Below are 25,205 nucleotides of genomic sequence, written 5' to 3' on the forward strand. Positions count from 1 at the left end.
AGACAAGCAACCAAACCAAAAAAGCAACTCTGAGTTTGTGTAAGCTGCCACGGAGGGATTATCTACCTTGAGCAGACTGATGAGGGCTGCCAAGGGGCTACACTTGAAAGCACAAGCCACAGCAGCACAGCTGACAGCAAAAAATGCCCAGGAAGCTGATTAAGCAGGTGGGTGGCATGAACCCTGCTGAGAGTCATGGTCTAACCTGTGCTACCACTGACTTTCATGTCCAAGGTGGCAGGTTAATGCTGTGACCATGCAGCAGCAACCATTCAGCAGCTGCACAGAGGTCCTTAGAAACTCATGTGTGCAGCATGGGCTCCTGAGGGGTTGTGATGGGAGGGTGGCACAGGCTCACATGAGCACACAGTTGGAGCTCGTGTGTCCAGGAAGCACAGGCTCCAGTGTGGCCCCAGGCATCTCTCTGCCTCCCAGTCAGTGACAGTCCTTTCTTCTTTGCTTTTTCCTATCCTCTGAAATGTAAGATTTCTTAATCACAGACACACAGAAACGTCCAGGCTGCCAAAGCCCCTCAGGAGCACCAAGTCCAAGCTAGAACCCTACTCTACGAGATTCACCTTAAACCACAGCCCTAAGCACCACATCCAAACCAACCTTAAACACATCCAGGGTGGGTGACCCAACCACCTCCCTGGGCAGCTCATTCCAGTCCCTGACCACTCTCTCCATGAAAAACTTTTTCCTAATATCCCATCTAAACCTCCTCAGTGCCACCTTGAGCCATTCCCCCTTGTTCTGTCTCAAATTATCTGTGAGAAGAGCCCAGCAGCAGCCTCTCCAAAATGTCCCTTCATGTAGCCAGAGACAGCAACGAGGTCTCCTCTCAGCCTCTGTTTCACACTAACCATCCCCAGCTCCCTTAGTCATTCCTCATGAGATTTATTCTCCAGGCCCTTCCCCAGCTTTGTTGCCCTCCTCTGGACTCGCTCCACATTTCCACATCTCTCTTGTATTGTGACACCCAAAACTGAACACAACACTCAAGGTGTGGCCTCACCAAAGCTGAGTCTAGGGGGACAATCACCTCCCTGCTCCTGCTGGCTGCAGCATTTTTAATGCAAGCCAGGATGCCACTGGCTTTCTGGGCCATCTGGGCACACTGCTGGCTCATATTCAGCTCCTGTCTATGACAAGCCTCAGATCCCTTCCTTAGGGTTATAAAAGTTATCTCAGCAATCTGACCTGCCACCATCCTGGACAGTCAAGAGATTTGCCTGCTCTGGGCTATCATAGCCTCTAAATCCTAATCCCTAAGATGGCCTAAGCCACAAATGACACCCAAACTCTTCCTTTACCCCATGCTGTCCCTTCACTTATGCAGACACAGGAGCTAGGACAGCCACACTGTGATCTGGAGCAAGGAATTGATTCTTTCCTTACCCCTTTCTTTTTCTGGCATAGCTGTGATAGAATGAGTCGTTGCTGTCATTCCATGCCAGCTGATTGAGCAATTGCACCAAGGGTTGAGCTGGGTGGAAGGGCAGATGCAGCAGTAGGAGGGAGCAGAGTGCTCCTCTGGGCAGACAGCTGGCTCTGGCTGGCCTGAGGTGCTTTGAAGTGCAGCCTCAGCTCTGTCTTCACCGTGCAGCTCAGCACTGAGGCTCTCCGGTCAGCCTGACTCTGTTGTCCTTGGTGACCGTGACCCTTCTGTCCCCTTCGGCAGATGTTCACACCTTGACAGAGAATGTGTGCTGAGAAATGCCTCCTGCTCTTAATCCTCCTTATGTGACAAGCATCTGTGTGTCTCACTCTGCCTGACAACGGTGAATGACCTTAAAACCCCTTTCTTACTTGCAGTGCTCTTTGCTCCAAAGCTCTTAACGATTCCTTTCTCTCCAAAAACCTGCCACTGAGACACTGATTAGTGTAATTAAATCTCCAAGCAATTATTTCCAGCTATCACTTAGCCTGGAATTCAGGACTCATGTTTTTAAAATGGGTTTGCTCTGAACACTTTTCCATCTCTCCAACTTCATCTCTTGGCTTAATGAAACAGGATTCAAGTCTCTTCCATCACATCCTCAGGGCTCTTGCAAGAAGCACTGGAAATTCAACTGCTCCTCCTTTGGGAAAAGGACACAGCCTTGCTTCTTTTTATGTAGCTATCTTTTGATCCAGCCATGGCAGCCATACATAAAACTTCACCTTTCAAGCACCCAAACATCAGGAGATGAATGTGCTTTTGCCTAAGAAGATGCTAGATGTACAGAATCGAGGGGATTGGGGACGAGTGTTTAGTTGAGTGCTTTACTGATCTGCTTCTACATTTGAAGTGTGCTTACCTCCCCAGTCACCTTGCAGACTGTCAGAGGGCTGAGGAGGTAAAAAGCAGGCTGGTGTTGCTGAGCTGTCCCTTCAGAGTGCTGAGTGCAGTCGGTCAAGATGCTGGAGCAGGAACCTCTCTCAGATGTGATGGCAGTGTGCCAGAAGGCACATGGCACAAGGCTTCTCCTTTTGTGTGTTAAAGCTAGGGGTGATGCCTAAGCTCGTAAAAACTAGGGGATGATTCACAGAATCTCTTAGATTGGAGAAGCCCTTCAAGCTCATCGAGTCCAATCATTGGTTTCACACTGACAAGTCCATGACTCACCCAAATCCCTCAGCACAACATCTAATCACTATGAATCGCTGTGCTTGGAAAGGACCACCAGCATCATCCACTCCAACCTTCATCCCAGCAGCCTTCATCACCAGACCACCGCCTCAAGCACCACATCCACTCTCCTTTCAAACACCTGCAGGGATGGTGACTCCACCACCTCCCTGGGCAGCCTGTTCCAGTGCCTGACCACCTGCTCAGGCAAGAACTTCCTCCCAACAGCCAACCTAAACCTCCCCTGATGCAACTTGAGGCCATTTCCTCTTGTCCCATCATTAGTAACTGGGGAGAAGAGACCAGCTCCAGCCTCACTACAACCTCCTTTTAGATAGCTGTAGAGGGCAATAAGGTCCCCTCTCAGCCTCCTCTTCCCCAGACTAAACACCCCCAGCTCCCTCATAGGTCATGCTCTCCAGACCTCTCCCCAGCCTCATTGCCCTTCTCTGCAGCTGCTCCAGCACCTCAGTGTCCCTCCTATGCTGTGGTGACCAAATCTGGACCCAGTACTGGAGATGTGGCCTCACGAATGCTGAGTGCAGTGCTGAGTATTCAGACCTGACACTGAGTTCCCACATGATGCCATCATGACTTGGCTTGAATTCCCCCCTCTGCCTTGCTTTCCTCCTACTGTTATTGATGGTCCCTTGTTTCAAATCAGATGTTATCAAATCTAGGGCTGTGCTTTTCTGGGTGTTTTTGGCTGTGGGGAATAGGAAAGCTTTTCTTACAGCTCAGACATTGCCTAGTGTGGAGTGTCTCTGACTGGAGCTTTTGGAGCTAGGTAACAGAGTGTCCTGCACTTCAGTTATGTCAGGCACCAGACAGATTCATTCAATTTGTGTCTGCTGGGGCAGTCTGGCTGAGCAGAGAGCAATTCTAGAGCAGAAGGTGAATGTTTCTGTTTTCACAGCTGGCCAGATTTAAAACATTACAGATAGCAATTTATACTGTTCCACAATCCTGACACAGCTGTTTGCCTTATGGGATCATTCATTTACACTTAAGAGGCAAAAATGGTGCCAAGAGTGACTCTTCCCTTAGATCTGACTTGTTGAGGTATTGGAGCATGTCCAGAGAAGAGTGATGAAGCTGGTGAGGGGCCTGGAGCACAGCCCTGTGAGGAGAGGCTGAGGGAGCTGGGGGTGTGCAGCCTGCAGAAGAGGAGGCTCAGGGCAGAGCTCATTGCTGTCTGCAGCTACCTGAAGGGAGGCTGTAGCCAGGTGGGGTTGGTCTCTTCTGCCAGGCAACCAGCAACAGAACAAGGGGACAGAGTCTCAAGTTGTGCCAGGGGAGGTCTAGGCTGGATGTGAGGAGGAAGTTGTTGGCAGAGAGAGTGATTGGCATTGGAATGGGCTGCCCAGGGAGGTGATGGAGTCCCCATCCCTGGAGGTGTTCAGGAAGAGACTGGCTGAGGCACTTAGTGCCATGGTCTGGTTGATTGGCTAGGGCTGGGTGCTAGGTTGGACTGGCTGAGCTTGGAGGTCTCTTCCAGCCTGGTTGTTTCATGATTCTCTGATCTTTTCTGTCCCTCACTGCAGATCTCCACAGGCCTGTCTCCTACCCTGTTCTGAGTGGCCGGCTAGAAGTATTTTTGTGCTTTAAAGAACAGAAAGCAAAGCAATTAATCCACTTTTTTCAGGAACCTTCTGTATTGCTACACTATTTCCTCTGCCAGATTCTGTTTCTGCACCCAGGGGTTTGTTAGAAAGCAGTTTAGATGCTTTTGTGATGGTATGCCATCTCCTTGTTGAAATGCACAGAAGATGCAGCTTGCCTCTGGGCTCAGGATACAAACACTCAGCAGGAATCACCCTCAAAAACACCATCCCACAAATTACACTTTAATCCTCATACTGTAAGGAGAGGCAAGCTACCTCATGTCTTTGGCAACCAGAGAAATGTGTAAGTGGCATCACTGCCAGCAAGACTGAGAGGAAGAAGAGGGGAGAAAGCACCATGATTAAAGGTAGGCATGAAACAGAGAGGTACAGAGATCTGGGCAGTGATTCTGAATCCAGGCCCTGCAGTAGCACACACTACTGATGAAACGAAGCAAGACTGAAAGGCTATTTCCAACGTGATGCTTTAAAAGCATTTGTTTAGTAACTGCAGAATAATTCACAGGGGTAGGACACTTGCACTCCATTTCCCAGACCTCTGTAAGCCTACACTTCACTACACACTCAAATTCTACTCAAGCATGAACCTGCAGATTGAAAGCTGATTTTTGTAGTGTGTGTGCTGAGTATCATCATAAGGGAGTCACCCTCGACCTTGAACTGCTGCAGACTACTGCTTTGTTGGAGCATTTTAATGAGAGCCTCCCATAGAATGCAAACCCAGAGAGGCATTTGAGTGTCACATGTCACATCTGTGTCTGATTTTGCTTGCAGACCACAACTGCAGCTCCATCTCCAACGTGTTAGGAAGTGTTTTGGACTGCCTGAGGATGCAGGCTTTGGACTGCCTGAGGATGCAGGCTTCTGTCTTCCTTTCACGCAGGAGCATTTCCTAACAAGACCTACAGCTGCTCAAAGCTTGGAGAGCAAAATGCTCTGAATTAACTCTGGGACTATATCTGAATAAGAAGAAATACAAGGAAGGGGGCAGGGGTGTGGATTCAAATAAATAGGCCAGAAGCAACAGCAAGTTGGAGTAGCTGAGGGAAGATAACTGACTCAGGAAGACTCCAGTCCCAAGCAGTGCTCTGAAATCTTCCATCATTTTCAGGGTCCTTTATCAAGGCTGGCTGTGGCTGTGTGCCCTCTGTTGTACCTACAGCACTGAGCGTATGTGAAACACACTTAGAACTGAATTCTTCTCTCAGATAATTAACTGCATGTTGCTACTTGCTTTGTGCAGTGCTCTCCTGTGAGCAAACTTCGACAAAGCATGCAGAGAAAGTACAAAGCTCTTATTCTGTCAGTAGATGAAGGAGGCTGGAGGTCTGTCCAAACAGTGAACATCCTGTTTAAGCAGAAGCTTAATAATCTCTGAAGCTTTAATAGGATGTAGGAGATACTACAGTAGCTAAATTTCTAATCATGATTGCCTTTTAATCACCACATTATGACACCAAGCTGTGTGGTGCAGCAGACAGGCTGGAGGGCAGGGATGCCAGCCAGAGGGACCTGGACAGGCTGGAGAGGTGGGCTCAAGCCAAGCTCATGAGGTTCAACAAGACCAACTGCAAGGTCCTGCATCTGGGTGGAGGCAATGCCAAGCAGAAATCCAGGCTGGGCAGTGAGTGGCTGGAGAGCAGCCCTGAGAAGAGGAATTTGAGGGTGCTGTTGCTGGATGAGAAGCTCAACAGGAGCCAGCAGTGTGCACTTGCAGCCCAAAAAGCCAAGCAGAGCCTGGGCTGCAGCAGGAGAAGTATGGCCATCAGGGTAAGGAGGTGATTCTCCCCCTCTGCTCCACTCTGCTGAGACCCTACCTGAAGTACTGCACCCAGTTCTCAAGCTCCTATTATCAGAGGGATGTGGAGATGCTGGAGTGTGTCCAGAGAAGGGCCATGAGGATGCTCAGAGGGCTGAAGCAGCTCTGCTGTGAGGACAGACTGAAAGAGTTGGAGCTGTGCAGGCTGGAGCAGAGGAGGCTCCCAGGTGACCTTCTTGTGGCCTTCCAGGATCTGAAGGGGGCTCAAAAAACGCTGGGGAGGGACTTTTGAGGCTGTCAGGGAGTGACAGGATTAGGGGAAATGGAGCAAAGCTGGAGGTGGGGAGAGTCAGACTGGAGGTGAGGAAGAAGTTGTTCATCATGAGAGTGGAGAGAGGCTGGACTGGGTTGCTCAGGGAGGTGGTTGAGGCCCCATGGCTGGAGGTGTTTAAGGCCAGGCTGGCTGAGGCTGTGGGCAGTCTCATCTTGGGTAGGGTGTTCCTGCTCATGGCAGGGGGATTGGAACTGTCTGATCCTTGTGGTCCCTTCCAACCCTGACTGATTCTATGATTCTAAATCTTAGAGACCTCGTTGCACTTCACTTTTCTAGAGACATCAAAGTGAAGAGGCTTACACAATTGCTCAGCAGTATGTCTTATTTGTGTTTTATTCATAATAGTTCAGAAGTCATCTCAAGGCATCTACCTCTCCAAAATGGGTATGCATGTCATCTGTGTACATCCTGCTGTGCCCTGGTGCTTTAGTATGTGGAGAGAGGAATGGCTTGTTTGGCTAATGAGCGGCTTTACGGAGCGTGTAGTAGGTGCACATAGCATCCACATGTTGTTCTGAGATAAAGAGGAGTCTGGCAAGCATGCATTGTTAGTGTTTGATGGGGGGAAAATGCTGGAATTTTGTTTGCATCTCATTTGCAGCACAATGACCCATTTTTTGTGGTTGCAGAAATTCATTGACACGTTCCATGTGCAAAACACCTGAGGTTTTTTGTTAAAGCACGTGCGTGTGTGTGTGTGTATCTATTTTCATGGAGACTGGGGAAGACAAATGAAAGTTTGTGCTCACTTGATCTGGTAAGGAAGAGGAGAGAAACGAGGTGGACATTTCCTTATATTCATGGCTCGACCTGCAGCCTGCAATCACTTTTGGAGCTACCATTGCAGAGAGAGCTGCTTAGGCGACCGTTCATTTTTGTGTCTGTCTCAATAAGGACAACATATCCTTGAAAAGAGAAGCATCACACGTAGAGAAGTCACACAGGATGAAAGCTAGCACCTGTTCAGCTGCAGATCAGAAGGCAAAAGAAAGGAAACCTTTAGAAAAGTGTACTGGAAGAACAAGACACAGGGAAAAGTAGTAGCTGAATGCACATTAAAAACTCCCATCAGCAAAATCTTCTGGTGATGCTTGTATAAATAAGATGCCAAAAGGAAGATGCTCCTTTTTCATCATTTCACCCTGTGTTGAGAATACCAGGGGCAGAAGTCCCTCCTAACAGCTAGATGCACAGCAGCCCTTACCATCTGGTATACAAAGTGCATCAGGGCTCAGCAAAGGATGTGGGAATGAACACCGCAAGAACCTATTTAAACAGCACCACGCTGGAGCCATGGAGAGATCTGTGTGGAATTTGAGGTGACCAGAGGAAAAAAAAAGATGGGCAAAGCCCCAGTGATCCTTAGATGTAGGTCAGGGCCAGGCACCCTACTGAGTGGTAAAGCCATCATGTGTGCACATGTGTATAACCACTCACTGGGTGTCTTTCTCTTTTCACTCTTCAGGAAGAGGCAGCCAGAGTTCTCGCCCACCAGCCAGTGTCCGTCGGCACATGTGCAGCTTTGAAAACCCCCACACTGCAGTGAATGCGTAAGAGAAGCTGCATGACCGAGAGTGCTTTCACCCCTTGCTTTCTCTTTCTCATTGGTTTCTCATGTCTGATGCTGGGACAAATGTGGTGCATGCCATTAAAGATGGGAAGTCTGCTTCTGCCCCCTGTCTCGCACAATGCCTTGTTTGATGTGATGAAGAGGACACTGAATGCATTTTTTGAAGCTTTGGCTTTTTTATCTTTTAAAAGCCTTCCATTTCAGTTGTAAATACCTGCAACTTTGCAAGCACATCCCCTTTTTGTACTAATTTTATCTTCTTTTTCCATTCAGCAAACAATTCCCCCCCACACCTTCTTTTTATTGTAGTTTTGCATGGAGGTGACTTTTTCCTGTGTGCTTTAAGCAGCAATCTAGTGGCTGTCTCACGGCAAGACACGTGCTGTGCATGGCTCCTGCTCCTTGTGCTTGGTACTCAACTGCTGCTGCAGAGCCAGCAGAAGGAACACAGAGAACACTGGTTTGGTGGGATAAGCAGAACAGGGAAATCATGGAGATGCACATGTGCAGAAAGCCAGCAGAATCTGACCTAGCAACGTAGGGTTGCTGCTCTCCAGTGCCTTTAAAAACAGCAGATCAATATTTCCTGGATGATTTCTGAAAGCTCTTCAGATTCTGCACTTGGTGGCCAATAGCAAAGCTCAGCCCTTCAGAAACAAGAAGGGCAAATGCTGCCCTCTCTGAGCAAACACGACCCCAGTGAGAAAGCATGCTAGCTGTGGCAGAAAAAGAAAGGCCTCGCCTCATTTCTCCCACGTCAGCTTTTATGCTCCTTTCCATCTGACAAACCGCAGGTGTCAAACAGTCCTGCTCTCCACCCCAGGGAACATGGCTAGGTGGAAAGCTGCCTGTGATCACTGACACAGCAGTTTGAATAGTGCTGTCTCTCTCCAGCCAGAGATGTTGCTGGCTACATTAACCAGTAGCAAAGCAGCATAGCTCTGTATGTGCCTCTGACAATCTGTGCCATCTGTGGACAGGTAGCCGGGATGCTACTTCGATCAAATCTGCCCCTTCTGATTTGCAGTTCAGAAGAAACACTTAACAATGCATCATATGTTGGGAGCAGTAGTGATGGTTTTACAGGGACTGTGCAACAACCAGAACTGCCACCCTGAAAGGTTCACTTTGGGAGCGTGTCCAGAGAAGGGCCACGAGGATGCTCAGAGGGCTGCAGCAGCTCTGCTGTGAGCACAGACTGAAAGAGTTGGGGCTGTGCAGTCTGGAGAAGAGGAGGCTCCCAGGTGACCTTCTTGTGGCCTTCCAGGATCTGAAGGGGGCTACAAAAAAGCTGGGGAAGGACTTTTTAGGCTGTCAGAGAGTGCCAGGGCTAGGAGGAATGGAGCAAAGCTGGAAGTGGGGAGAGTCAGACTGGAGGTGAGGAGGAAGTTGTTGATCATGAGAGTGGTGAGAGCCTGGAATGGGTTGCCCTGGGAGGTGGTTGAGGCCCCATGGCTGGAGGTGTTTAAGGCCAGGCTGGATGAGGCTGTGGGCAGCCTGCTCTAGGGCAAGGTGTCCCTGCCCATGGCAGGGAGGTTGGAACAGGAAGATCCTTCCAACCCTGACTGATTCTATGAAAGGCAAACTTTACAAATCCAATGGAAGGAGCAATACAAACATTTTAGTATAAGCTTCCAGTTGAGCAACAACATGTCCTTCTTTTCTGAGCTGGAACAAGTGCTGCACGTTTCCAAGGCAGAGATCACCAACTGGTGGACAAAGTGATGATAAAATGGGAGTCCAGTGCAGGCACACCATTGGGAGGCAAAGGCAAGCAGAACAACAACAGATTATCTCCAAAAAGCATAGGCAGCAGCTGCAAAACTGCTGTGAGCTGGGAAGGCTGAACCTCCTGCTTTTTGCATGGCAACACTGGAAATACATATATGTATAAATCCTCATCTACATGAGCTCCTGAGAGACACCTCTGGTGTGACTCCAACTGCTCTGGTGGCAGATAAGAAAAAATCTGAAAAGCAGAAGAGCTTTTCAGACCTGCTGAGCATGAGGCTTGTTATTTTGGCTTCTTTGCCTGCTCCTGCCCCTCTCTCTCCAGCTAGGGCTGATGCTTTCAGAGGCCTGGCAGTGTTGCACTACAGCCAGAGGCAGGACACATCTTCCATAGACAACCAACTGTCTGACCTCCCTGTGGCCACATAGCACAGGCTGAGCAGTAGGTATCCAGCAGTGTCCATCATATCCCCCAGATGCCCATCACCACCACCTGGCCTCATGCCTGAGGCTCAGCCACCACCTCAGTTTGTAGGTCTGGATTTCCCTGCAGAAGGTCTGCTTTGCTACACAGCATGCTAGAAATCACCACAGCTGCTATGGTTTCCCTGACCCTCCAGTTAGAAGCAATCAGTTGCAAAGGCTTGAAACTCTTGTGTTTTGATATTCGCTGTATTTGGCATCAGCACTGTTCTCTGTGTGACCCTGCAGATAGTCAGGAAGGCAGGAGGAGGAAAGTATAGAATCACAAACTGTTATTGTCATATTAAACTCAGAAACATCAGCTTTGAGTTTCAGGCTTCTTGTCAGCTGAAGCTGCACATTCGTTGCCATGGAAACTTTCAGGCACACCCGGCAAACCCACATGCCTTACCAGCAGCTTTAGCTACTGCAGCCTGTTAGGGAGATCTGTATATCACAAACGAGGAGTGCTGTGACTAAGCTTCCTGTGGCAATAGGGTGAAGTTTGCACTCAAAACATTGCAGTTTTCAGGTTCTATTAGCTGTGCTTCAGTTTAGGTATTGCCACTGGCTGCACTGTCATAGAATCATAGAATCATAGAATCAACCAGGTTGGAAGAGACCTCCAAGATCATCCAGCCCAACCTAGCACCCAGCCCTAGCCAGTCAACCAGACCATGGCACTAAGTGCCTCAGCCAGGCTTTGCTTCAACAACTCCAGCAACAGCGACTGCACCACCTCCCTGAGCAGCCCATTCCAATGCCAATCACTCTCTCTGCCAACAACTTCCTCCTCACATCCAGCCTAGACCTCTTCTGCCACAACTTGAGACTGTGTCCTCTTGTTCTGTTGCTGCTTGCCTGGCAGAAGAGGCCACCTTCCACCTGGCTACAGCCTCCCTTCAGGGAGTTGTAGACAGCAATGAGGTCTGCCCTGAGCCTCCTCTTCTGCAGGCTGCACACCCCCAGCTCCCTCAGCCTCTCCTCACAGGGCTGTGCTCCAGGCCCCTCACCAGCTTTGTTGCCCTTCTCTGGACACCTTCCAGCACCTCAACATCCTTCTTGAATTGAGGAGCCCAGAACTGGACACAGTACTCAAGGTGTGCCCTGACCAGTGCTGAGTACAGGGGCAGAATAACCTCCCTTGTCCTGCTGGCCACACTGTTCCTGATGCAGGCCAGGATGCCATTGGCTCTCTTGGACACACACTGCTGCCTCATCTTCAGCTACTCTCTACCAGCACCCCCAGGTTCCTCTCCACCTGGCTGCTCTCCAGCCACTCTGTCCCCAGCCTGTAGTGCTGCTTGGGGTTGCTGTGTCCAAAGTGCAGAACCCTGCACTTGGCCTTGTTCAATGTCATCCCATTGGCCTCTGCCCACCCATCCAGCCTGTCCATACACACTTACCCAAGTGTGCAGTGTGAGACACATCTTCAGATAACACAACTGTGCTTCTCCATTGCTATCAGAGGATCTGTGGTGGTTTACACTAAGCACCAACTTTAAAATCTTTTAAAAGAAATTACAGAGGTGGTCCAGTAGGATGCATTCACTTTGGATTTTTGTTGGGCATTAGTTATTGATAAGCACAGAATAAATTAGAAAGCATTGATCAGTAAGAGGATTTGGTAATTTCATTTTGATTTGCAGGGTTTGGATCTCTGTTTCTTGAACACTGGAAGGATTTGTTGCTGTTTGGGGCAGAGTGTTTATTATCCTGAGCTTTTTATTCTGTATTAGAATAAGTAGATTTTTCTTTTCCAAGCAACATATTAAGAGCTATTTGGGTTTTTTTTCTTCCAAAATACTTAATTAGTCAGCCCTTTATACACATTGTCAGTGTAATATTCTCAGGCCTTTGCTGAGCTGTGTCAGATCTGTGATACACACTTAAGTCATGCTGAAGTGTTGCACTGAGCATTTCCCTCACCCCTCTGAATTTACAGTTGTGCAAAAGAGCCTATGTACATATGTGCAGTTGTTAAGTTCCAAAGTGGCTATATCTGAGCTGTTAAATGTGGAAATAATTCCCTGCTTCTAACAGGAGGTATGAGCCTAGCAGCAACTTGCTTCCACAGTAGCACAAACATGAAGTCCATGGCCTACTTTGCCCTGTCTGAATGATCAGGGCATGTCAGGGGACAACCTTTGATCCAGCTCTGAGGGTCTGACCTCAAGTCTGGGGAAGGAAATTAGCAAGCATGAAGAACATGAGTAGACTAGATCCACTTCACATACTCATGAAGGACATGAGTAGACTAGATCCTCTTCACATACTCATGAAGGACATGAGTAGACTAGATCCACTTCACATACTCATGAAGGACATGAGTAGACTAGATCCACTTCACATACTCAAGAAGAACATGAGTAGACTAGCTCCACTTCACATACTCATGAAGGACATGAGTAGACTAGATCCACTTCACATACTCATGAAGGACATGAGTAGACTAGATCCACTTCACATACTCAAGAAGAACATGAGTAGACTAGCTCCACTTCACATACTCATGAAGGACATGAGTAGACTAGATCCACTTCACATACTCAAGAAGAACATGAGTAGACTAGCTCCACTTCACATACTCATGAAGGACATGAGTAGACTAGATCCACTTCACATACTCATGAAGGACATGAGTAGACTAGATCCACTTCACATACTCAAGAAGAACATGAGTAGACTAGCTCCACTTCACATACTCATGAAGGACATGAGTAGACTAGATCCACTTCACATACTCATGAAGGACATGAGTAGACTAGATCCACTTCACATAGGCCAGTGGCAAGATAGAAGGTTGGAAAAGCAGCTCTGGGCTTCTGCTCACTGATAACAACTTAAAGTGTCATGAAGTTTTGCTCCTGACAGCATTATGAGCTCCTGCATTTTGTGTTGCATTTTCCATCATGCATTTAAAGCAGCTCTCTCATTTATCTAGAACATCATGACCCATGCCTAAAGCAAATTAGTCCTAAAAATAAGGGAGGGGAGTGACAAGGAAAAGTTAGTTGAGTAATTTAAATTTCTGGAAATCTAAGTGGGAGGTTAAACTTTGCTCTAATTACAGAGCACCACAGAGAGCACTGGAGTCAGGCTGTGAGAACTCTTATTAGGTCCTCTTATCACCGAGAGAGAGATTACAGTCTAAGTGGACTAAGGCAAGTTGGTTTGTGAATATATTTGTTCATTTAAAGTGATAATGTCAGGCAAAAGACATGAGCATACACTATATACAGACTCTGCTCAGTGACAGCTCTTAGGTGAGCCCCAGAGAAGTTAGACTCAGCTTAGCAAGAAGGGTGAGTCCATAGAAGCAATGCTCCCCAAATTAGGCTTGTAGAAAGGAGCATGCTAGCCAGCGTGGCTTGCTCTGCTGCTGAGTGGCAGGCCTGACTGCTGCAGCTCTGAGAGGAGGGTCCAGGGTAGCACAGGTTGATACCACCACCCTGGGTTAAATCAGTTCACTTCCTTTATCAAACTTTATGCCCCTGCAGCCTTACTGAAAGGGAGGCAGTAATGGGAGAGACCTTGGGGATGCTGACAAGGCACCTGCAATGTGCTGCAGTTCAGCTGTTAACCTTACATTTTCAGAGAGTCATAGAATCAACCAGGTTGGAAGAGACCTCCAACATCATCCAGTCCAACCTAGCACCCAGCCCTGTCCAATCAACTAGACCATGGCACTAAGTGCCTTGTGTACTGGGCACAGTGAGTCCACAGTGGGACACAACTTTGCTCATACTCACTGCTGCATCTTATGTGACTGCAGGGCTGGAGAAAGCCTGTGTATGGCTAAGGGCATTTCTGTGGGCAAGGCAGAAGTTCCTGTGCTGGCTTTCCTAGGAAGCCATCTACCAGCAGTTGCTCTTTGGGCTGATTTTGTTCACTGCACAGCTTTTGGCTGGGGCCAGTCCTTTGCTCTGCTCCCCCACTGTCTCCAAAGGCTGGCCATCTCTGTGTAAGTGCACAGGGATGCACTTACATCCCATGTGTGCTGCTTTCTGGAGCACACTTGTAAGGTAGCCAGTAAGTGTAGCCCACTCTGTGAAGGCTGGAACACCACTTGTCAACAGGACAGTACCTGACCCTGACCTTATCTGATAAGATAGTTCAGGTTTTGGACCTAATTTTTGCTGATAAAAGTTGATAAGCTCCAAGCAGCATCTCCTTGGTGCCAGCCCTCAGCAGCTGCATGCTGCCTAGCCCCAACTCTTGGGCGCTGCAAGAGAGCACACCCATGGATGAGACTGAGCTGCCTCCCAAAGCCATTAGTGACTGCAGTCTGGCATTTGATTGTTGAGACACAGGAATACATCAGTCATGTACCTGCTTCTCAGTCCCTTGGCAGAATAACTTCCCATCTCCCCAGCAAGTCTCAGCAGACCCAAAGCGATGCTGCTGTTGCTGGGATATTCACCTTCCTGTGGCCTTTCAGTATCTGAAGAGAGCCTAGAGAAAAGCTGAAAAAGTATCTGAAGGGGCCTACAAAAAAGCTGGGCAGGGATTTTTCAGGCTCTCAGGGAGTGACAGGCTAGGGGGAGTGGAGCAAAGCTGGAGGTGAGGAGATTCAGACTGGCCATGAGGAGGAAGTTGTTGAGCATGAGAGTGGTGAGAGCCTGGACTGGGTTGCCCAGGGAGGTGGTTGAGACCCCATGGCTGGAGGTGTTCAAGGCCAGGCTGGCTGAGGCTGTGGCCAGGCTGCTCTAGGGTAGGGTGTCCCTGGGCATGGCAGGGAGGTTGGAAGTGGATGATCCTTGTGGTCCCTTCCAACCCTGACTGACTCTATAAGCCCTTCTCATGTTGTCTTTAATGTTCCATCCTAAGATTTTATTTTCACAGAGGGGACCACTAGGATGTCACAATAAGTCCTAATGTTTGTGGCATTTTAGTTCCTGTAGTGACTACAAGGAGGTAGGTTTGGGCAATTCTAAGTCTGACAACAAAGGAAAGGAAGCACCAGTTAGCCCCCACCCCCCACTCCATCAATGTGCAACTGAACATCGTGCTCCCAGTTACCCACCCAACTGTGATCTGCTTGGGTGCCCTCTCCTGCTTCTGTGAGAAAAATCATTCCTTCTCCCATTACAGCAGGCAGATTATTTTGATCCTCACCTTCTTTTATGACTACATCCTTCAAAGGAGAAGGTGGCAGTCAGCAGGTTGTGACCATATTATCCAGCACACAGTCAGGATTGTCACCGCTGCTTTGCACAAGCGAGTTGATCTCTGTCTGATTGAGACTCGGTGCATCTCTCTCTCCTCTTGTCCCCTAAATGTCAGTTAATGCCATTCAACAAGGCTGCTCTTTCTTCCAGGATAACAAGCATTTTGCTTGCATGTTAGCTGTTAATGCTGCTTGACTGTGTCAGTCTTGGTGTGACTCCATACCAGCTGTCCATCAAGACAGAGCCCAGCTATTTCTATGAGAGTCTCAGATTCTGCTTATGGGTGCAGCAAGGAGAGCAGGCTGAGGGAAAGAGCTGGAGCAAGAGACTGAGTAGGACAGCAGAAATTCTAAGATTGACCCCAAGGAGAAGCATTGCAGCTCTAAAGCTGTTTGCCACAAGGCCACCTGAGTAAGGTGTGAGAGGTGGAGGCAAGCACTTTGGCAGCACCAGCTTTCCCTGTCAAGTAGGTGAGCAACAGCCAAAGCCTGATGAAGCGGTTGGGTCACCTTTGGGTAGGGCAGTCACTGCACAGCTTGATTTACATACTGCTGGTGACTGGAGCTCATTAAGTACATTATGGAGAACGCTCCAGAAGTCTGAATAGGATGAAGATCTGAAGACAGAGGTAGTGAGTGCCTTAAAATAGCAGCGCTTGCCTTTGATGTAAAATACAAAATCTTGGGAAGAAAATGAGACAGAGACTAAACAGATGGTGTGAAGAGGAATTCAGAAGTGTGATGACACACCAAAGCTAGATATGAAGAGCTAAATGATGCAGAAGTGGACTTAGCATAAGAGAGAGCAGATAATCATCAAGGCTTTTTCAGAAGAGCCCTTTGCATTATTTTCAAGCTATAGCACCAGCACAATACAGTATGAAAGCACTTACTTATTCTTTCTACAAGAGGAGACCTGTTTTGAAGTTAAAGCAGACAAAATAGGTGATGCTTGTAGATATTGGTATGTTAAAATCTTGGGAGGCTAAACTATTACTTTGAAACTCTTTCACACCCAACAATTGCTTTCATTTGCTGATCTCTATAGAACTTAGAAAAAAATGCCAGCTAATATTGATTAAATCAGGAGTGCTTCTAAGCTTTCAGTCTTATCTCCTTATTGAACATTATAAGAGAGAGGTTTCCTTCTGGGGAACTTGAGTTTTCTTTTTGCTCTGGGTTAAAGCCCTAAGTAGAAACAGCTCCAGGTCCTACCAGCTACGAGGGCCACAAGGATGCTCAGAGGGCTGCAGCACCTCTCCTATGGGGACAGACTGAAAGAGTTGGGGCTGTGCAGTCTGGAGAAGAGGAGGCTCCCAGGTGACCTTCTTGTGGCCTGAAGGAGGCCTACAAAAAGCTGGGAAGGCTCTCAGGGAGTGACAGGACTAGTGGGAATGGAGCAAAGATGGAGGTGGGGAGATTCAGACTGGCCATGAGGATGAAGCTGTTCAGCATGAGAGTGGTGAGAGGCTGGACTGGGTTGCCCAGGGAGGTAGTTGAGGCCCCTCGCGCAGGGAGGTGTTTAAGGCCAGGCTGGCTGAGGCTGTGGGCAGCCTGCTCTAGGGCAGGGTGTCCCTGCCCATGGCAGGGGGGATGGAACTGGCTGATCCTTGTGGTCCCTTCCAACCCTGACTGATTCTGATTCTATGAACTACATGCTTTGGGGAGTTAGGAATTTTTTAGATTGGCCCTTTCTTGTGAGCCAGTTCTCACAGAGGTGGTGAGTCATGGGTCCAGCACTTGGGAATTTAGAGCAGGAGATGGACTTCCCATCTTGGATCCATCTCAATTTCATTTTTGCCCCCCCCAGGAATATTTACTTCTCAGCAGAAAAGTGCCACATTATTTTGCACATTTCTTTTCTGCAAACATTATCCATGTTCTATATTTTTTTCCAGCTGAAAAAGTCTTTCTTTCTCTCTTTACTTCCTCTCTTTCTTTCTTTCTTTTCTTCTTTCTTTCTTTCTTCCTTTCTTTCTTCCTTTTCCTTCCTTCCTTCCTTCCTTCCTTCCTTCCTTCCTTCCTTCCTTCCTTCCTTCCTTCCTTCCTTCCTTCCTTCCTTCCTTCCTTCCTTCCTTCCTTCCTTCCTTCCTTCCTTCCTTCCTTCCTTCCTTCCTTCCTTCCTTCCTTCCTTCCTTCCTTCCTTCCTTCCTTCCTTCCTTCCTTCCTTTCCCAAATGAAATTGCAAAGTAGAAGCACAGGAATTCCAGCAAGGAAAAGCAAAGTGCTGACAACCATGTTGGAGGCTGTATGTAAGGGAAGAGATCTCAGCTGCCGTGCACAGTAGTAGGAGGCAATGCTGCTGCTCCAACCTCCCACTCAGGTTGTTTCCCACCCATGCTGCAATCTCAGGTTCTGAAAAGTAGTGCTTTGTTTACTCCTATCCCTTGAGGGATGAAACCCTGAGAGAAGGCTGCTTCTACTAAATTATCTCAGAAAGTCTTTCCGCCTCTGGTTTGCAAGCAGGTGATATGTATGAGTTGTTAAATGATCCTTACTGCCTGACCTGTAATTAAACAACTGCTTGGTCCCCTTCAGCACAGCTCAGCTCGCTGTCCCACCAGCTGCTAATGAGTTATCACTCTGAGTGCTGCTCTCTGCAAAGGTACAAGGGAGGGCAAAAACCCTGCAGTTCCTCAGGGATGGACTTGACCCTCAGGTCCTCGCTCAGCCAAACAGCCCAGAGTTTTGATGAGATCCAGCCCACAGGTCAGAGGGTTTCACTTGCCATGATCATGTAGCTGCTTGTTCTTCCACCCACACAACTGTTTTCAACCACAGCATTTTATCCTGGTTGGTAACTAATAGTCACTCAGAAAGAAATGTGTTTGCCTCCTGCCTGATGGAGGCCCTGGGAGTCCTTAATTTCTGTAGTAGCTAATGCATTCTTAAGTGCAAAGAGGGGCCAGGGAATAGAAGGGAAAGGAGGGGTCAGTAACAATTCCTCTCTGTGCCAAGGGCCAAGGTTGTGGCTTGTTTTCTGTCCAAGAATTGGAAAACATGATTTCCAAACAGCTGTAAATCAGGCTTGACTAAAGCTCTCCCTGTGACTTTCCCCTCTTTATTTTTCCTTCCCTCCTGCAAGGTGGGGAGAGCAAACTTAGATAAATGAGTCCCAGAAAGACTGCCAGCCCTCCTAGAGCCCTTCCTACAGGCTCGGGTTTCCAGGCTGGCTGTAGGGTGGGAAAGCAGCAGAGAGCAATTGCCTTTGGACCAAAATCACAGCAATTGCTGCTGTTAAAATACACTGTTCTTTCCTTCTGTAGTACTTCTGGGAGGACATGAACTGGAAGGGGGAGGTTATTAATGAGGCAAAGCAACTGTATTTTTGTAGGCTTGTTTGTTATACTGCCTGTGTCTGTGTAATGTAAATGCAAATAAACCCATCTTTATTTTATTCATAGTTCTAATGGAAAGTCTGTGTCATGGTCTGAACCAGGTGGAAGAGAAACTCCCAAAGGGGAACACACATGGCACAGACTCTCAGTGCATGTGAAGAACCAGGAGACAGGGTGCAATCAGACAGCGGTGATCAAACCCCTCACTAAAAGCCAACACAGCCAAAGCAAGAGCCTGACTTTTACTGACATCAGCAGCAAGAATCTGTGCAACACGGAGGAGGAGGAAGATAGAGAGCCCATTCACCTCAACCAGTCCAGCAGCCCCTCCATGGTGGTGCACAGGAAGGTGATGTCGACCCCCCCACTGCAGGCCACAGTGGAGGAGACCCAACTCTTCTTGCCTGAGCAGCCCTCCAAGACCCTGCCCCTGCAGCCACAGTCTCTCATGGACCAGCTGCAAGGAGTGGTCAACAAGATTGCCACTGGCATACCCGACTTAAATGCCATCCTCCCTGCGCCCGGCTCGGGGAACGGTCTGCAGCCTCCCGCTCCGCAGCAGCTGCCTCTGACACCTCTGCAGGTGGCCGCCTTCAGCGAGGACCCCCTGTCTCCCCTGGCCGAGGAAGTGGAGAGCGAGAAGCTGAAGCTCATTCAGGGATATGTCTATGAGAAGAACCCAGAGGAGGAGGAGGAGGAGGCAGCAACCAGTAAACTGACTTTGGAAGACTCTCCAGCGCTGACGCCGCCGTCCCCTTTCCGGGACTCAGTGGCTTCGGGCAGCTCTGTGCCTAGCTCGCCCGTCTCGGAGTCGGTGCTCTGCACCCCCCCAGATGTGACCTATGCCTCTGTCATCCTGAGGGATTATAAGCAAAGCTCATCCACCCTGTAGACACTGAAAAAGACAAGGACTTGTGCAGCTACCTGCGGGGAGGCCCTGGGGAGAAAAGTCTCCAAGGGCTGGGGAGAGAGAGAAAGAGCAGAGAACAAAGCCACATATGACAGGGCAAAAGCTTCGTCTTGCACTTAAATAAATGGAAGAAAAACAAACAAAAAAATCCATTCTGAGGGCTCAAAATTCTCTAGCTGTTAAAAACAAAAAACCACTGTACTTTGAGAAAAAGTAATAGGAAACCATAACAAAGCACAAACCTGAGAGACAACTTCTTTAGCCAAAAAAAAAACAACAAACCCTTAATAACACAGAAAAACCACAAAGAAACCACACATAGCTACACCCTCTCTTGGCAATGCTTGAAAAGAACTCTGGGAAGCCTGACCTGGAGAAGTCATTATCACAGCTCATAGCTGCGGTCTGTCCGCGGTGGAAGCAACACATCCAGCAGGTGGAAGGCTACGGTGTGGTGTGAGGAGGAAGGAAGCTACTCCTATGTGAGACATAGATGCAGAAACGACTTCTTTTCCTGCTGTCTAAAGGTGGCACAGCCACATATGTGTTTTTGGGGAGATGAGCTGAGAGGATGTGAAAGTGTATGGCTCTTACTGACTTCTGTCGGAACAGTTTGTCTTCATACTAGGCTGCTTCTGTGGGGATCTGGGGGGGGGGGTTTAAACACTTATTGTGAACAAAGAGCAAGAAACGTGATCAAGTTTAAACTGGAGAGGTTTCTGAATAAAGCCCTTGCTGTTGTAATGTGGTCAAGGCTTAGGAAACTGCCTTTTGGTATAAGATTGCAAGCCACGCGGCTGAACCGTTACACGACATTGCCTGTAGCAGAACTGTATCTATTGGCTACCTTCTCACAGCGCGACACCTTTGCCGTGTGACGACATCACCCCTTCGAGCTACTCGAGACTCAGATCCACTGGGAAACAGCTGTACACTTAGAGCAACAACTATCACTCTGAAGAAGGGCAGTTCCGTACCGGCGGTGGCAGACTCGCTCTAGAGGCGAGAGCGCGAGCGTGCGTCTGTGTTTCTGTATGCGTGCGTAAGGTATGAGTGAAGTGCAACGTCCAATTACTACCCCTGGGAGGTTGTCCTCTATACTATGAATATTTTTACGTTCCAGTCACGTTTTCTATTGCATCGTTACCAACATTCAGTAGCTCTTTGGAGGTTTGTACGCTGTGCTGCCACATCTTTTGGGTTTTCATATACAAGATGAGATGGTTGCTGCCCTTACAACAGGGCGCTTTGTTTTGCAAGTAGTTTATGAAGTAGACATATGGAATTAATAACCAGTGCATCAAAAACTTGTTGTTTTACATGTTTGCAGCAAGTGTGGTTAACAAAAGAGAAAAAAAAAAAGCATGGTTTAGGAATGATGTCTGTGCCACTAGAAAGGTGAGACAGGGAAAAGTAATGAAACTATTTTGTTGCTTCATATAATTTAAAATAAAATCATGCCCAGGCAGGAAATTTCATCAGTGCTTAATGTGTGCATCCATTCACAGGGTTTGTTATAAGTGGTTCTTCTTTTCATCTCTTAATGGTGTTCTGTCCATTGTTTTCAGTTCTATTTAATATATATTATTTTATCTTAGGCACCACTTCTAGGTATTTTACCTTAGGCACCAGCTCTCGTTGTGTGGTTCATTCCTCCTCCTCCTCCTCCTCTGTCCTTCAAGTGTTCCCTAGAGATGGGCGTAATCCAAGGCTCCCTAATGACTGCTGTGTTTCAAAGTCCAGATCTAATGGCTGTGGTCTGAACTTAATTATACTTCCTATTACCCTATTTACAAGTATGCATAGTAGACATATAGAGGACAGGATTTTTAGCTGCTACGAATTGTTTCTGTGCTGTTGAGTTTAGCTGAGTGTCTGTCCCACAGCTCTGCACTTCACTTCCAAAGACGTTTGAAAGGAATCCCTTCATGTTAATATAGTTCCCAAACCTGGGTTTAACCACGCTTCTGGTGAATATTCTATCAGAGTTCTTTCTGAATTCAGTCTATTTCCACTCTTCCTTCTTTTGACTTGAATTTCAAGAAACCCTGCTGCCAGTCATCAATTCATAGAATCATAGAATCACAGAGTCAGTCAGGGTTGGAAGGGACCACAAGGATCATCTAGGTCCAACCCCCTGCCATGGGCAGGGACACCCTCCCCTAGAGCAGGCTGCCCACAGCCTCAGCCAGCCTGGCCTTAAACACCTCCAGCCATGGGGCCTCAACCACCTCCCTGGGCAACCCAGTCCAGCCTCTCACCACTCTCATGCTCAACAACTTCCTCCTCACATCCAGGCTGACTCTCCCCACCTCCAGCTTTGCTCCATTCCCCCTAGTCCTGTCACTCCCTGACAGCCTAAAAACTCCCTCCCCAGCTTTTTTGGAGCCCCCTTCAGATCCTGGAAGGCCACAAGAAGGTCACCTGGGAGCCTCCTCTGCTCCAGACTGCACAGCCCCAACTCTTTCAGTCTGTCCTCACAGCAGAGCTGCTCCAGCCCTCTGAGCATCCTCCTGGCCCTTCTCTGGACATCCTCCAGCATCTCCACATCTCTCTGATAATAGGGACTCCAGAACTGGATGCAGAACTGGATCTCTAAAGATCCAAACGTCATTGTTTCATTCTCCTTATTTAGCAGTGCTACTGAAAGGTTTGTCTGGTGCTCATAACCAGCCTCCTTGTTCAAACCCTTTGCTCCTTTTGACATGACCAGTGGCCAGTTGCTGTCATTGTCTTGATGTGGAAAGCACGAAATGCCTTTGCCCAAAGACACAGTTCTGTCTTTGTCCAGTAGATTGATGTCTCTGTAATGAACCTAGGAAACCTGAGGGTCACTTGGTTGATTGTTGTCTGCTTTTGTCTGGTTGTTTGGTTGGCTTTTTTTGGGGAGGGATGTTGATGATGGTGGTTTTTTTGTTCTGCTTTGCTTTTTCTCATGTTGATTATGCATTAAAGCAATGAGGATAATGCCAGTTTTCTTTGCTGATCACCTCACTAGCAACAAATTCGAGCTTCTAATCTTAGTATAAGATTTGCTGTGTTATTTCCAAACCAAACACACCTTGTCAGTAGCCCAAAGCTAGTCACAGGAAGTTGGTAATTGAGATGGATTGAAAAGGGTGGGAAAAAAAAGAACAGCAGGCTCACATAGACCATAGAATCATAGAATTAACCAGGCTGGAAGAGACCTCCAAGCTCATCTAATCCAACCTATCCCCCAGTCCTAGCCAGTCAACCAGTCCATGGCACTAAGTTCCTCATCCAGGCATTGCTTCAACATCCCCAGGAATAGCAACTCCACCACCTCCCTGGGCAGCCCATTCCAATGCCAATCACTCTCTCTGCCAACAACTTCCTCCTAACATCCAGCCTAGACCTCCCCTGGCACAACTTGAGACTGTGTCCCCTTTTTCTCTTGCTGCTTGCCTGGCAGAAGAGACCAACCTCACCTGGCTACAACTTCCCTTCATACCCAAAAGCTCTGTTGAACATAAGACTGAATTCTACTTCCCTATTTAAAACTGATTTCCACTGAACTAAAAGTTACTTCAGGCCTAGTAATGTTCAGTGTCCCAGAATGACTGACTGTAATTTCTTGGTAGCTGACCAAAGTCACTTCCCTCTACCAGCCATGTATACATCCTAACACAGAGATAAGAGGCACTGTCCCTGGAGGTGCTCATGAAAAGCCTGGATGAGGCACTTAGTGCCATGGTCTAGCTGACTGGCTAGGGCTGGGTGCTAGGTTGGACTGGATGATCTTGGAGGTCTCTTCCAACCTGGTTGATTCTATGACTCTATGAAAGCTTCACTCTAACATGAAAGTGGAGAGAAGGAAGAAGGATGGATGTAGGATTTAACTTTGAATGCCTGTATAAGGTTCTTCTATTACACCAACATTCTGCAACTCTGAGGCAATTGATGAGACCTGCTCCTTAGAAAAAATAGTGAGATAACAATGTGGCAAGTTGCTGCTGTTTTCATATCTGCCTGGTTTGAACATATTAAGCACTGATTTTATTATTGCAATGTACTTATATCATGAGTAGTTTCCTTGACATTCAGTATCTTAGCTTTTAGTTTGCAATTGCTAAAACTGGAAACATGCACATACAGAACTATATCTAAAGAGCAAAAACTCACCTTGTGTATGTAGATGTATGAGCTGTGAGGCTTCCTGTAGAAGTTCTTTCTTTTGGCCTGTCAAATGCTTGATGAAAACTGCCTTTTCTTTGTCAAAATGATCTTGAAAATGCTGTAAAATAAATATTTTCTATTTATTATTTAAAAATAGAATGCCAAGATGGTTAATCTTTTTACTCCCTAAGTAAGGAAAAAAACAGCTGTGTGTAGTAATGAATTGTTCCAGGTTTTTTCAGTGGGAGATGCACTCAGGTCAAGGTAGGTATGGATTGGATTGGATTGTGGCAATGTAACTGAGGTGGAGGAAGGTTGGAAGATTATTCTCTTTTTTTCTGGCTTCCTAATAAAAATCAGTAGCACCATCAGGTGTGCACTTGGACTGAACCTGTAGAAGACAATGAAATGGAAATGGCAGAGAAAATTTGGTCCAGAAGAACACCAACCCCTTGTGGGGTATTCCACATGTTTGGATCATAGAATCATAGAATGAGCCAGGTTGGAAGAGACCTCCAAGATCATCCAGCCCAACCTAGCACCCAGCCCTAACCAATCAACCAGACCATGGCACTAAGTGCCTCAGCCATGCTTTGCTTCAACACCTCCAGGGACAGTGACTCCACCACCTCCCTGGGCAGCCCATTCCAATGCCAATCACTCTTTCTGGCAAGAACTTCCTCCTAACATCCAGCCTAGACCTCCCCCACCACAGCTTGAGACTGTGTCGCCGCCTTCTGTTGCTGCTTGCCTGGCAGAAGAGACCAACTCTTCAGGGAAACTCAACTATTAGCCATTGCTCCATCCTAGACATCTAGTGCCTCCTCTTTACTGCTCCTGTGCAGAGCAAAGTCCTGGGGCTCTTGACTTCTGCTCTGCAACTCACACACACCATGGCTTTTTGGCTGCTCCTGAAGTTCTGCATGCCTCAGCTTGAGGCTCTGTAAATGTGCATATAAATGCATTTTTCTGGGGTGCTGCTGAGAGATTTCAGAGCCACGTGGCACTAAACCTAGCAAATCTAGCTCTCTTTTCACCTGTGGGCAGGCTTGCTTTAGTGACCCCTTGGTTTGCACCTGGCCTTGCAAGAGCACATGTCTGAGAAGCCAGCACATCTACAATTACTGCACCACTGGAGTACAGAAAATGACATTACTTTCAAAGGTAAGTGCTGAAACTGAAGTCTCTCGTGGTGGTTCTTGGAGGCTTGTTTGTTGGGAGCTTGTTTGTTGTTTGGGTCATTGTTTGGGATTTGTATTTTTGTTTTGCAATTAAAGTCTAGGCCATTGTGATGGTGTGGGTGTTACCTGCCTCCCCACTCATGAAATCACCCAGACTAGACTCAGCTGAGCTGGAAATTAAGGAATGAAGCTTTATATTTACAGCTTAGCACAATATCCAAGCAGCTGTTTACAATCCATGCAGCTATAGACAAGGTAAAGGTAATACAGAAACACAACAGCCCTCCCAGAAACCAGTGTCCCCAGGAGGGGCTCTCAACCACCCTGCCACCTTCTTTCCACCCCTTTACCTTATCCCAGACTTTGCCTTATGT

General features: G+C 47.7%; 1 protein-coding gene across 4 annotated transcripts in view; it reads left to right on the forward strand.

Annotated features, from left to right (window-relative positions):
• GRM1 (glutamate metabotropic receptor 1) overlaps window positions 1-23,809 on the forward strand; it is a 175,015-nt gene extending 151,206 nt beyond the window's left edge. The window contains exons 9-10 of one of the 4 annotated variants that reach the window (XM_064158269.1): window positions 7,798-7,882; window positions 18,705-18,793. In XM_064158269.1, coding sequence (XP_064014339.1) covers window positions 7,798-7,858 — 61 coding nt within the window. In that variant the 3' untranslated portion in view covers window positions 7,859-7,882; window positions 18,705-18,793. Of the gene's footprint in view, window positions 1-7,797; window positions 7,883-18,669 lie in introns of all 4 variants that reach the window. The other 3 variants (XM_064158268.1, XM_064158266.1, XM_064158267.1) reach the window with 3 other exon arrangements.
• Window positions 23,810-25,205: the final 1,396 nt, after the last annotated feature.

The sequence above is a fragment of the Pogoniulus pusillus genome, chromosome 18, assembly GCF_015220805.1.
Source record: "Pogoniulus pusillus isolate bPogPus1 chromosome 18, bPogPus1.pri, whole genome shotgun sequence".
In the NCBI taxonomy this organism is placed as follows: Eukaryota; Metazoa; Chordata; class Aves; order Piciformes; family Lybiidae; genus Pogoniulus; species Pogoniulus pusillus.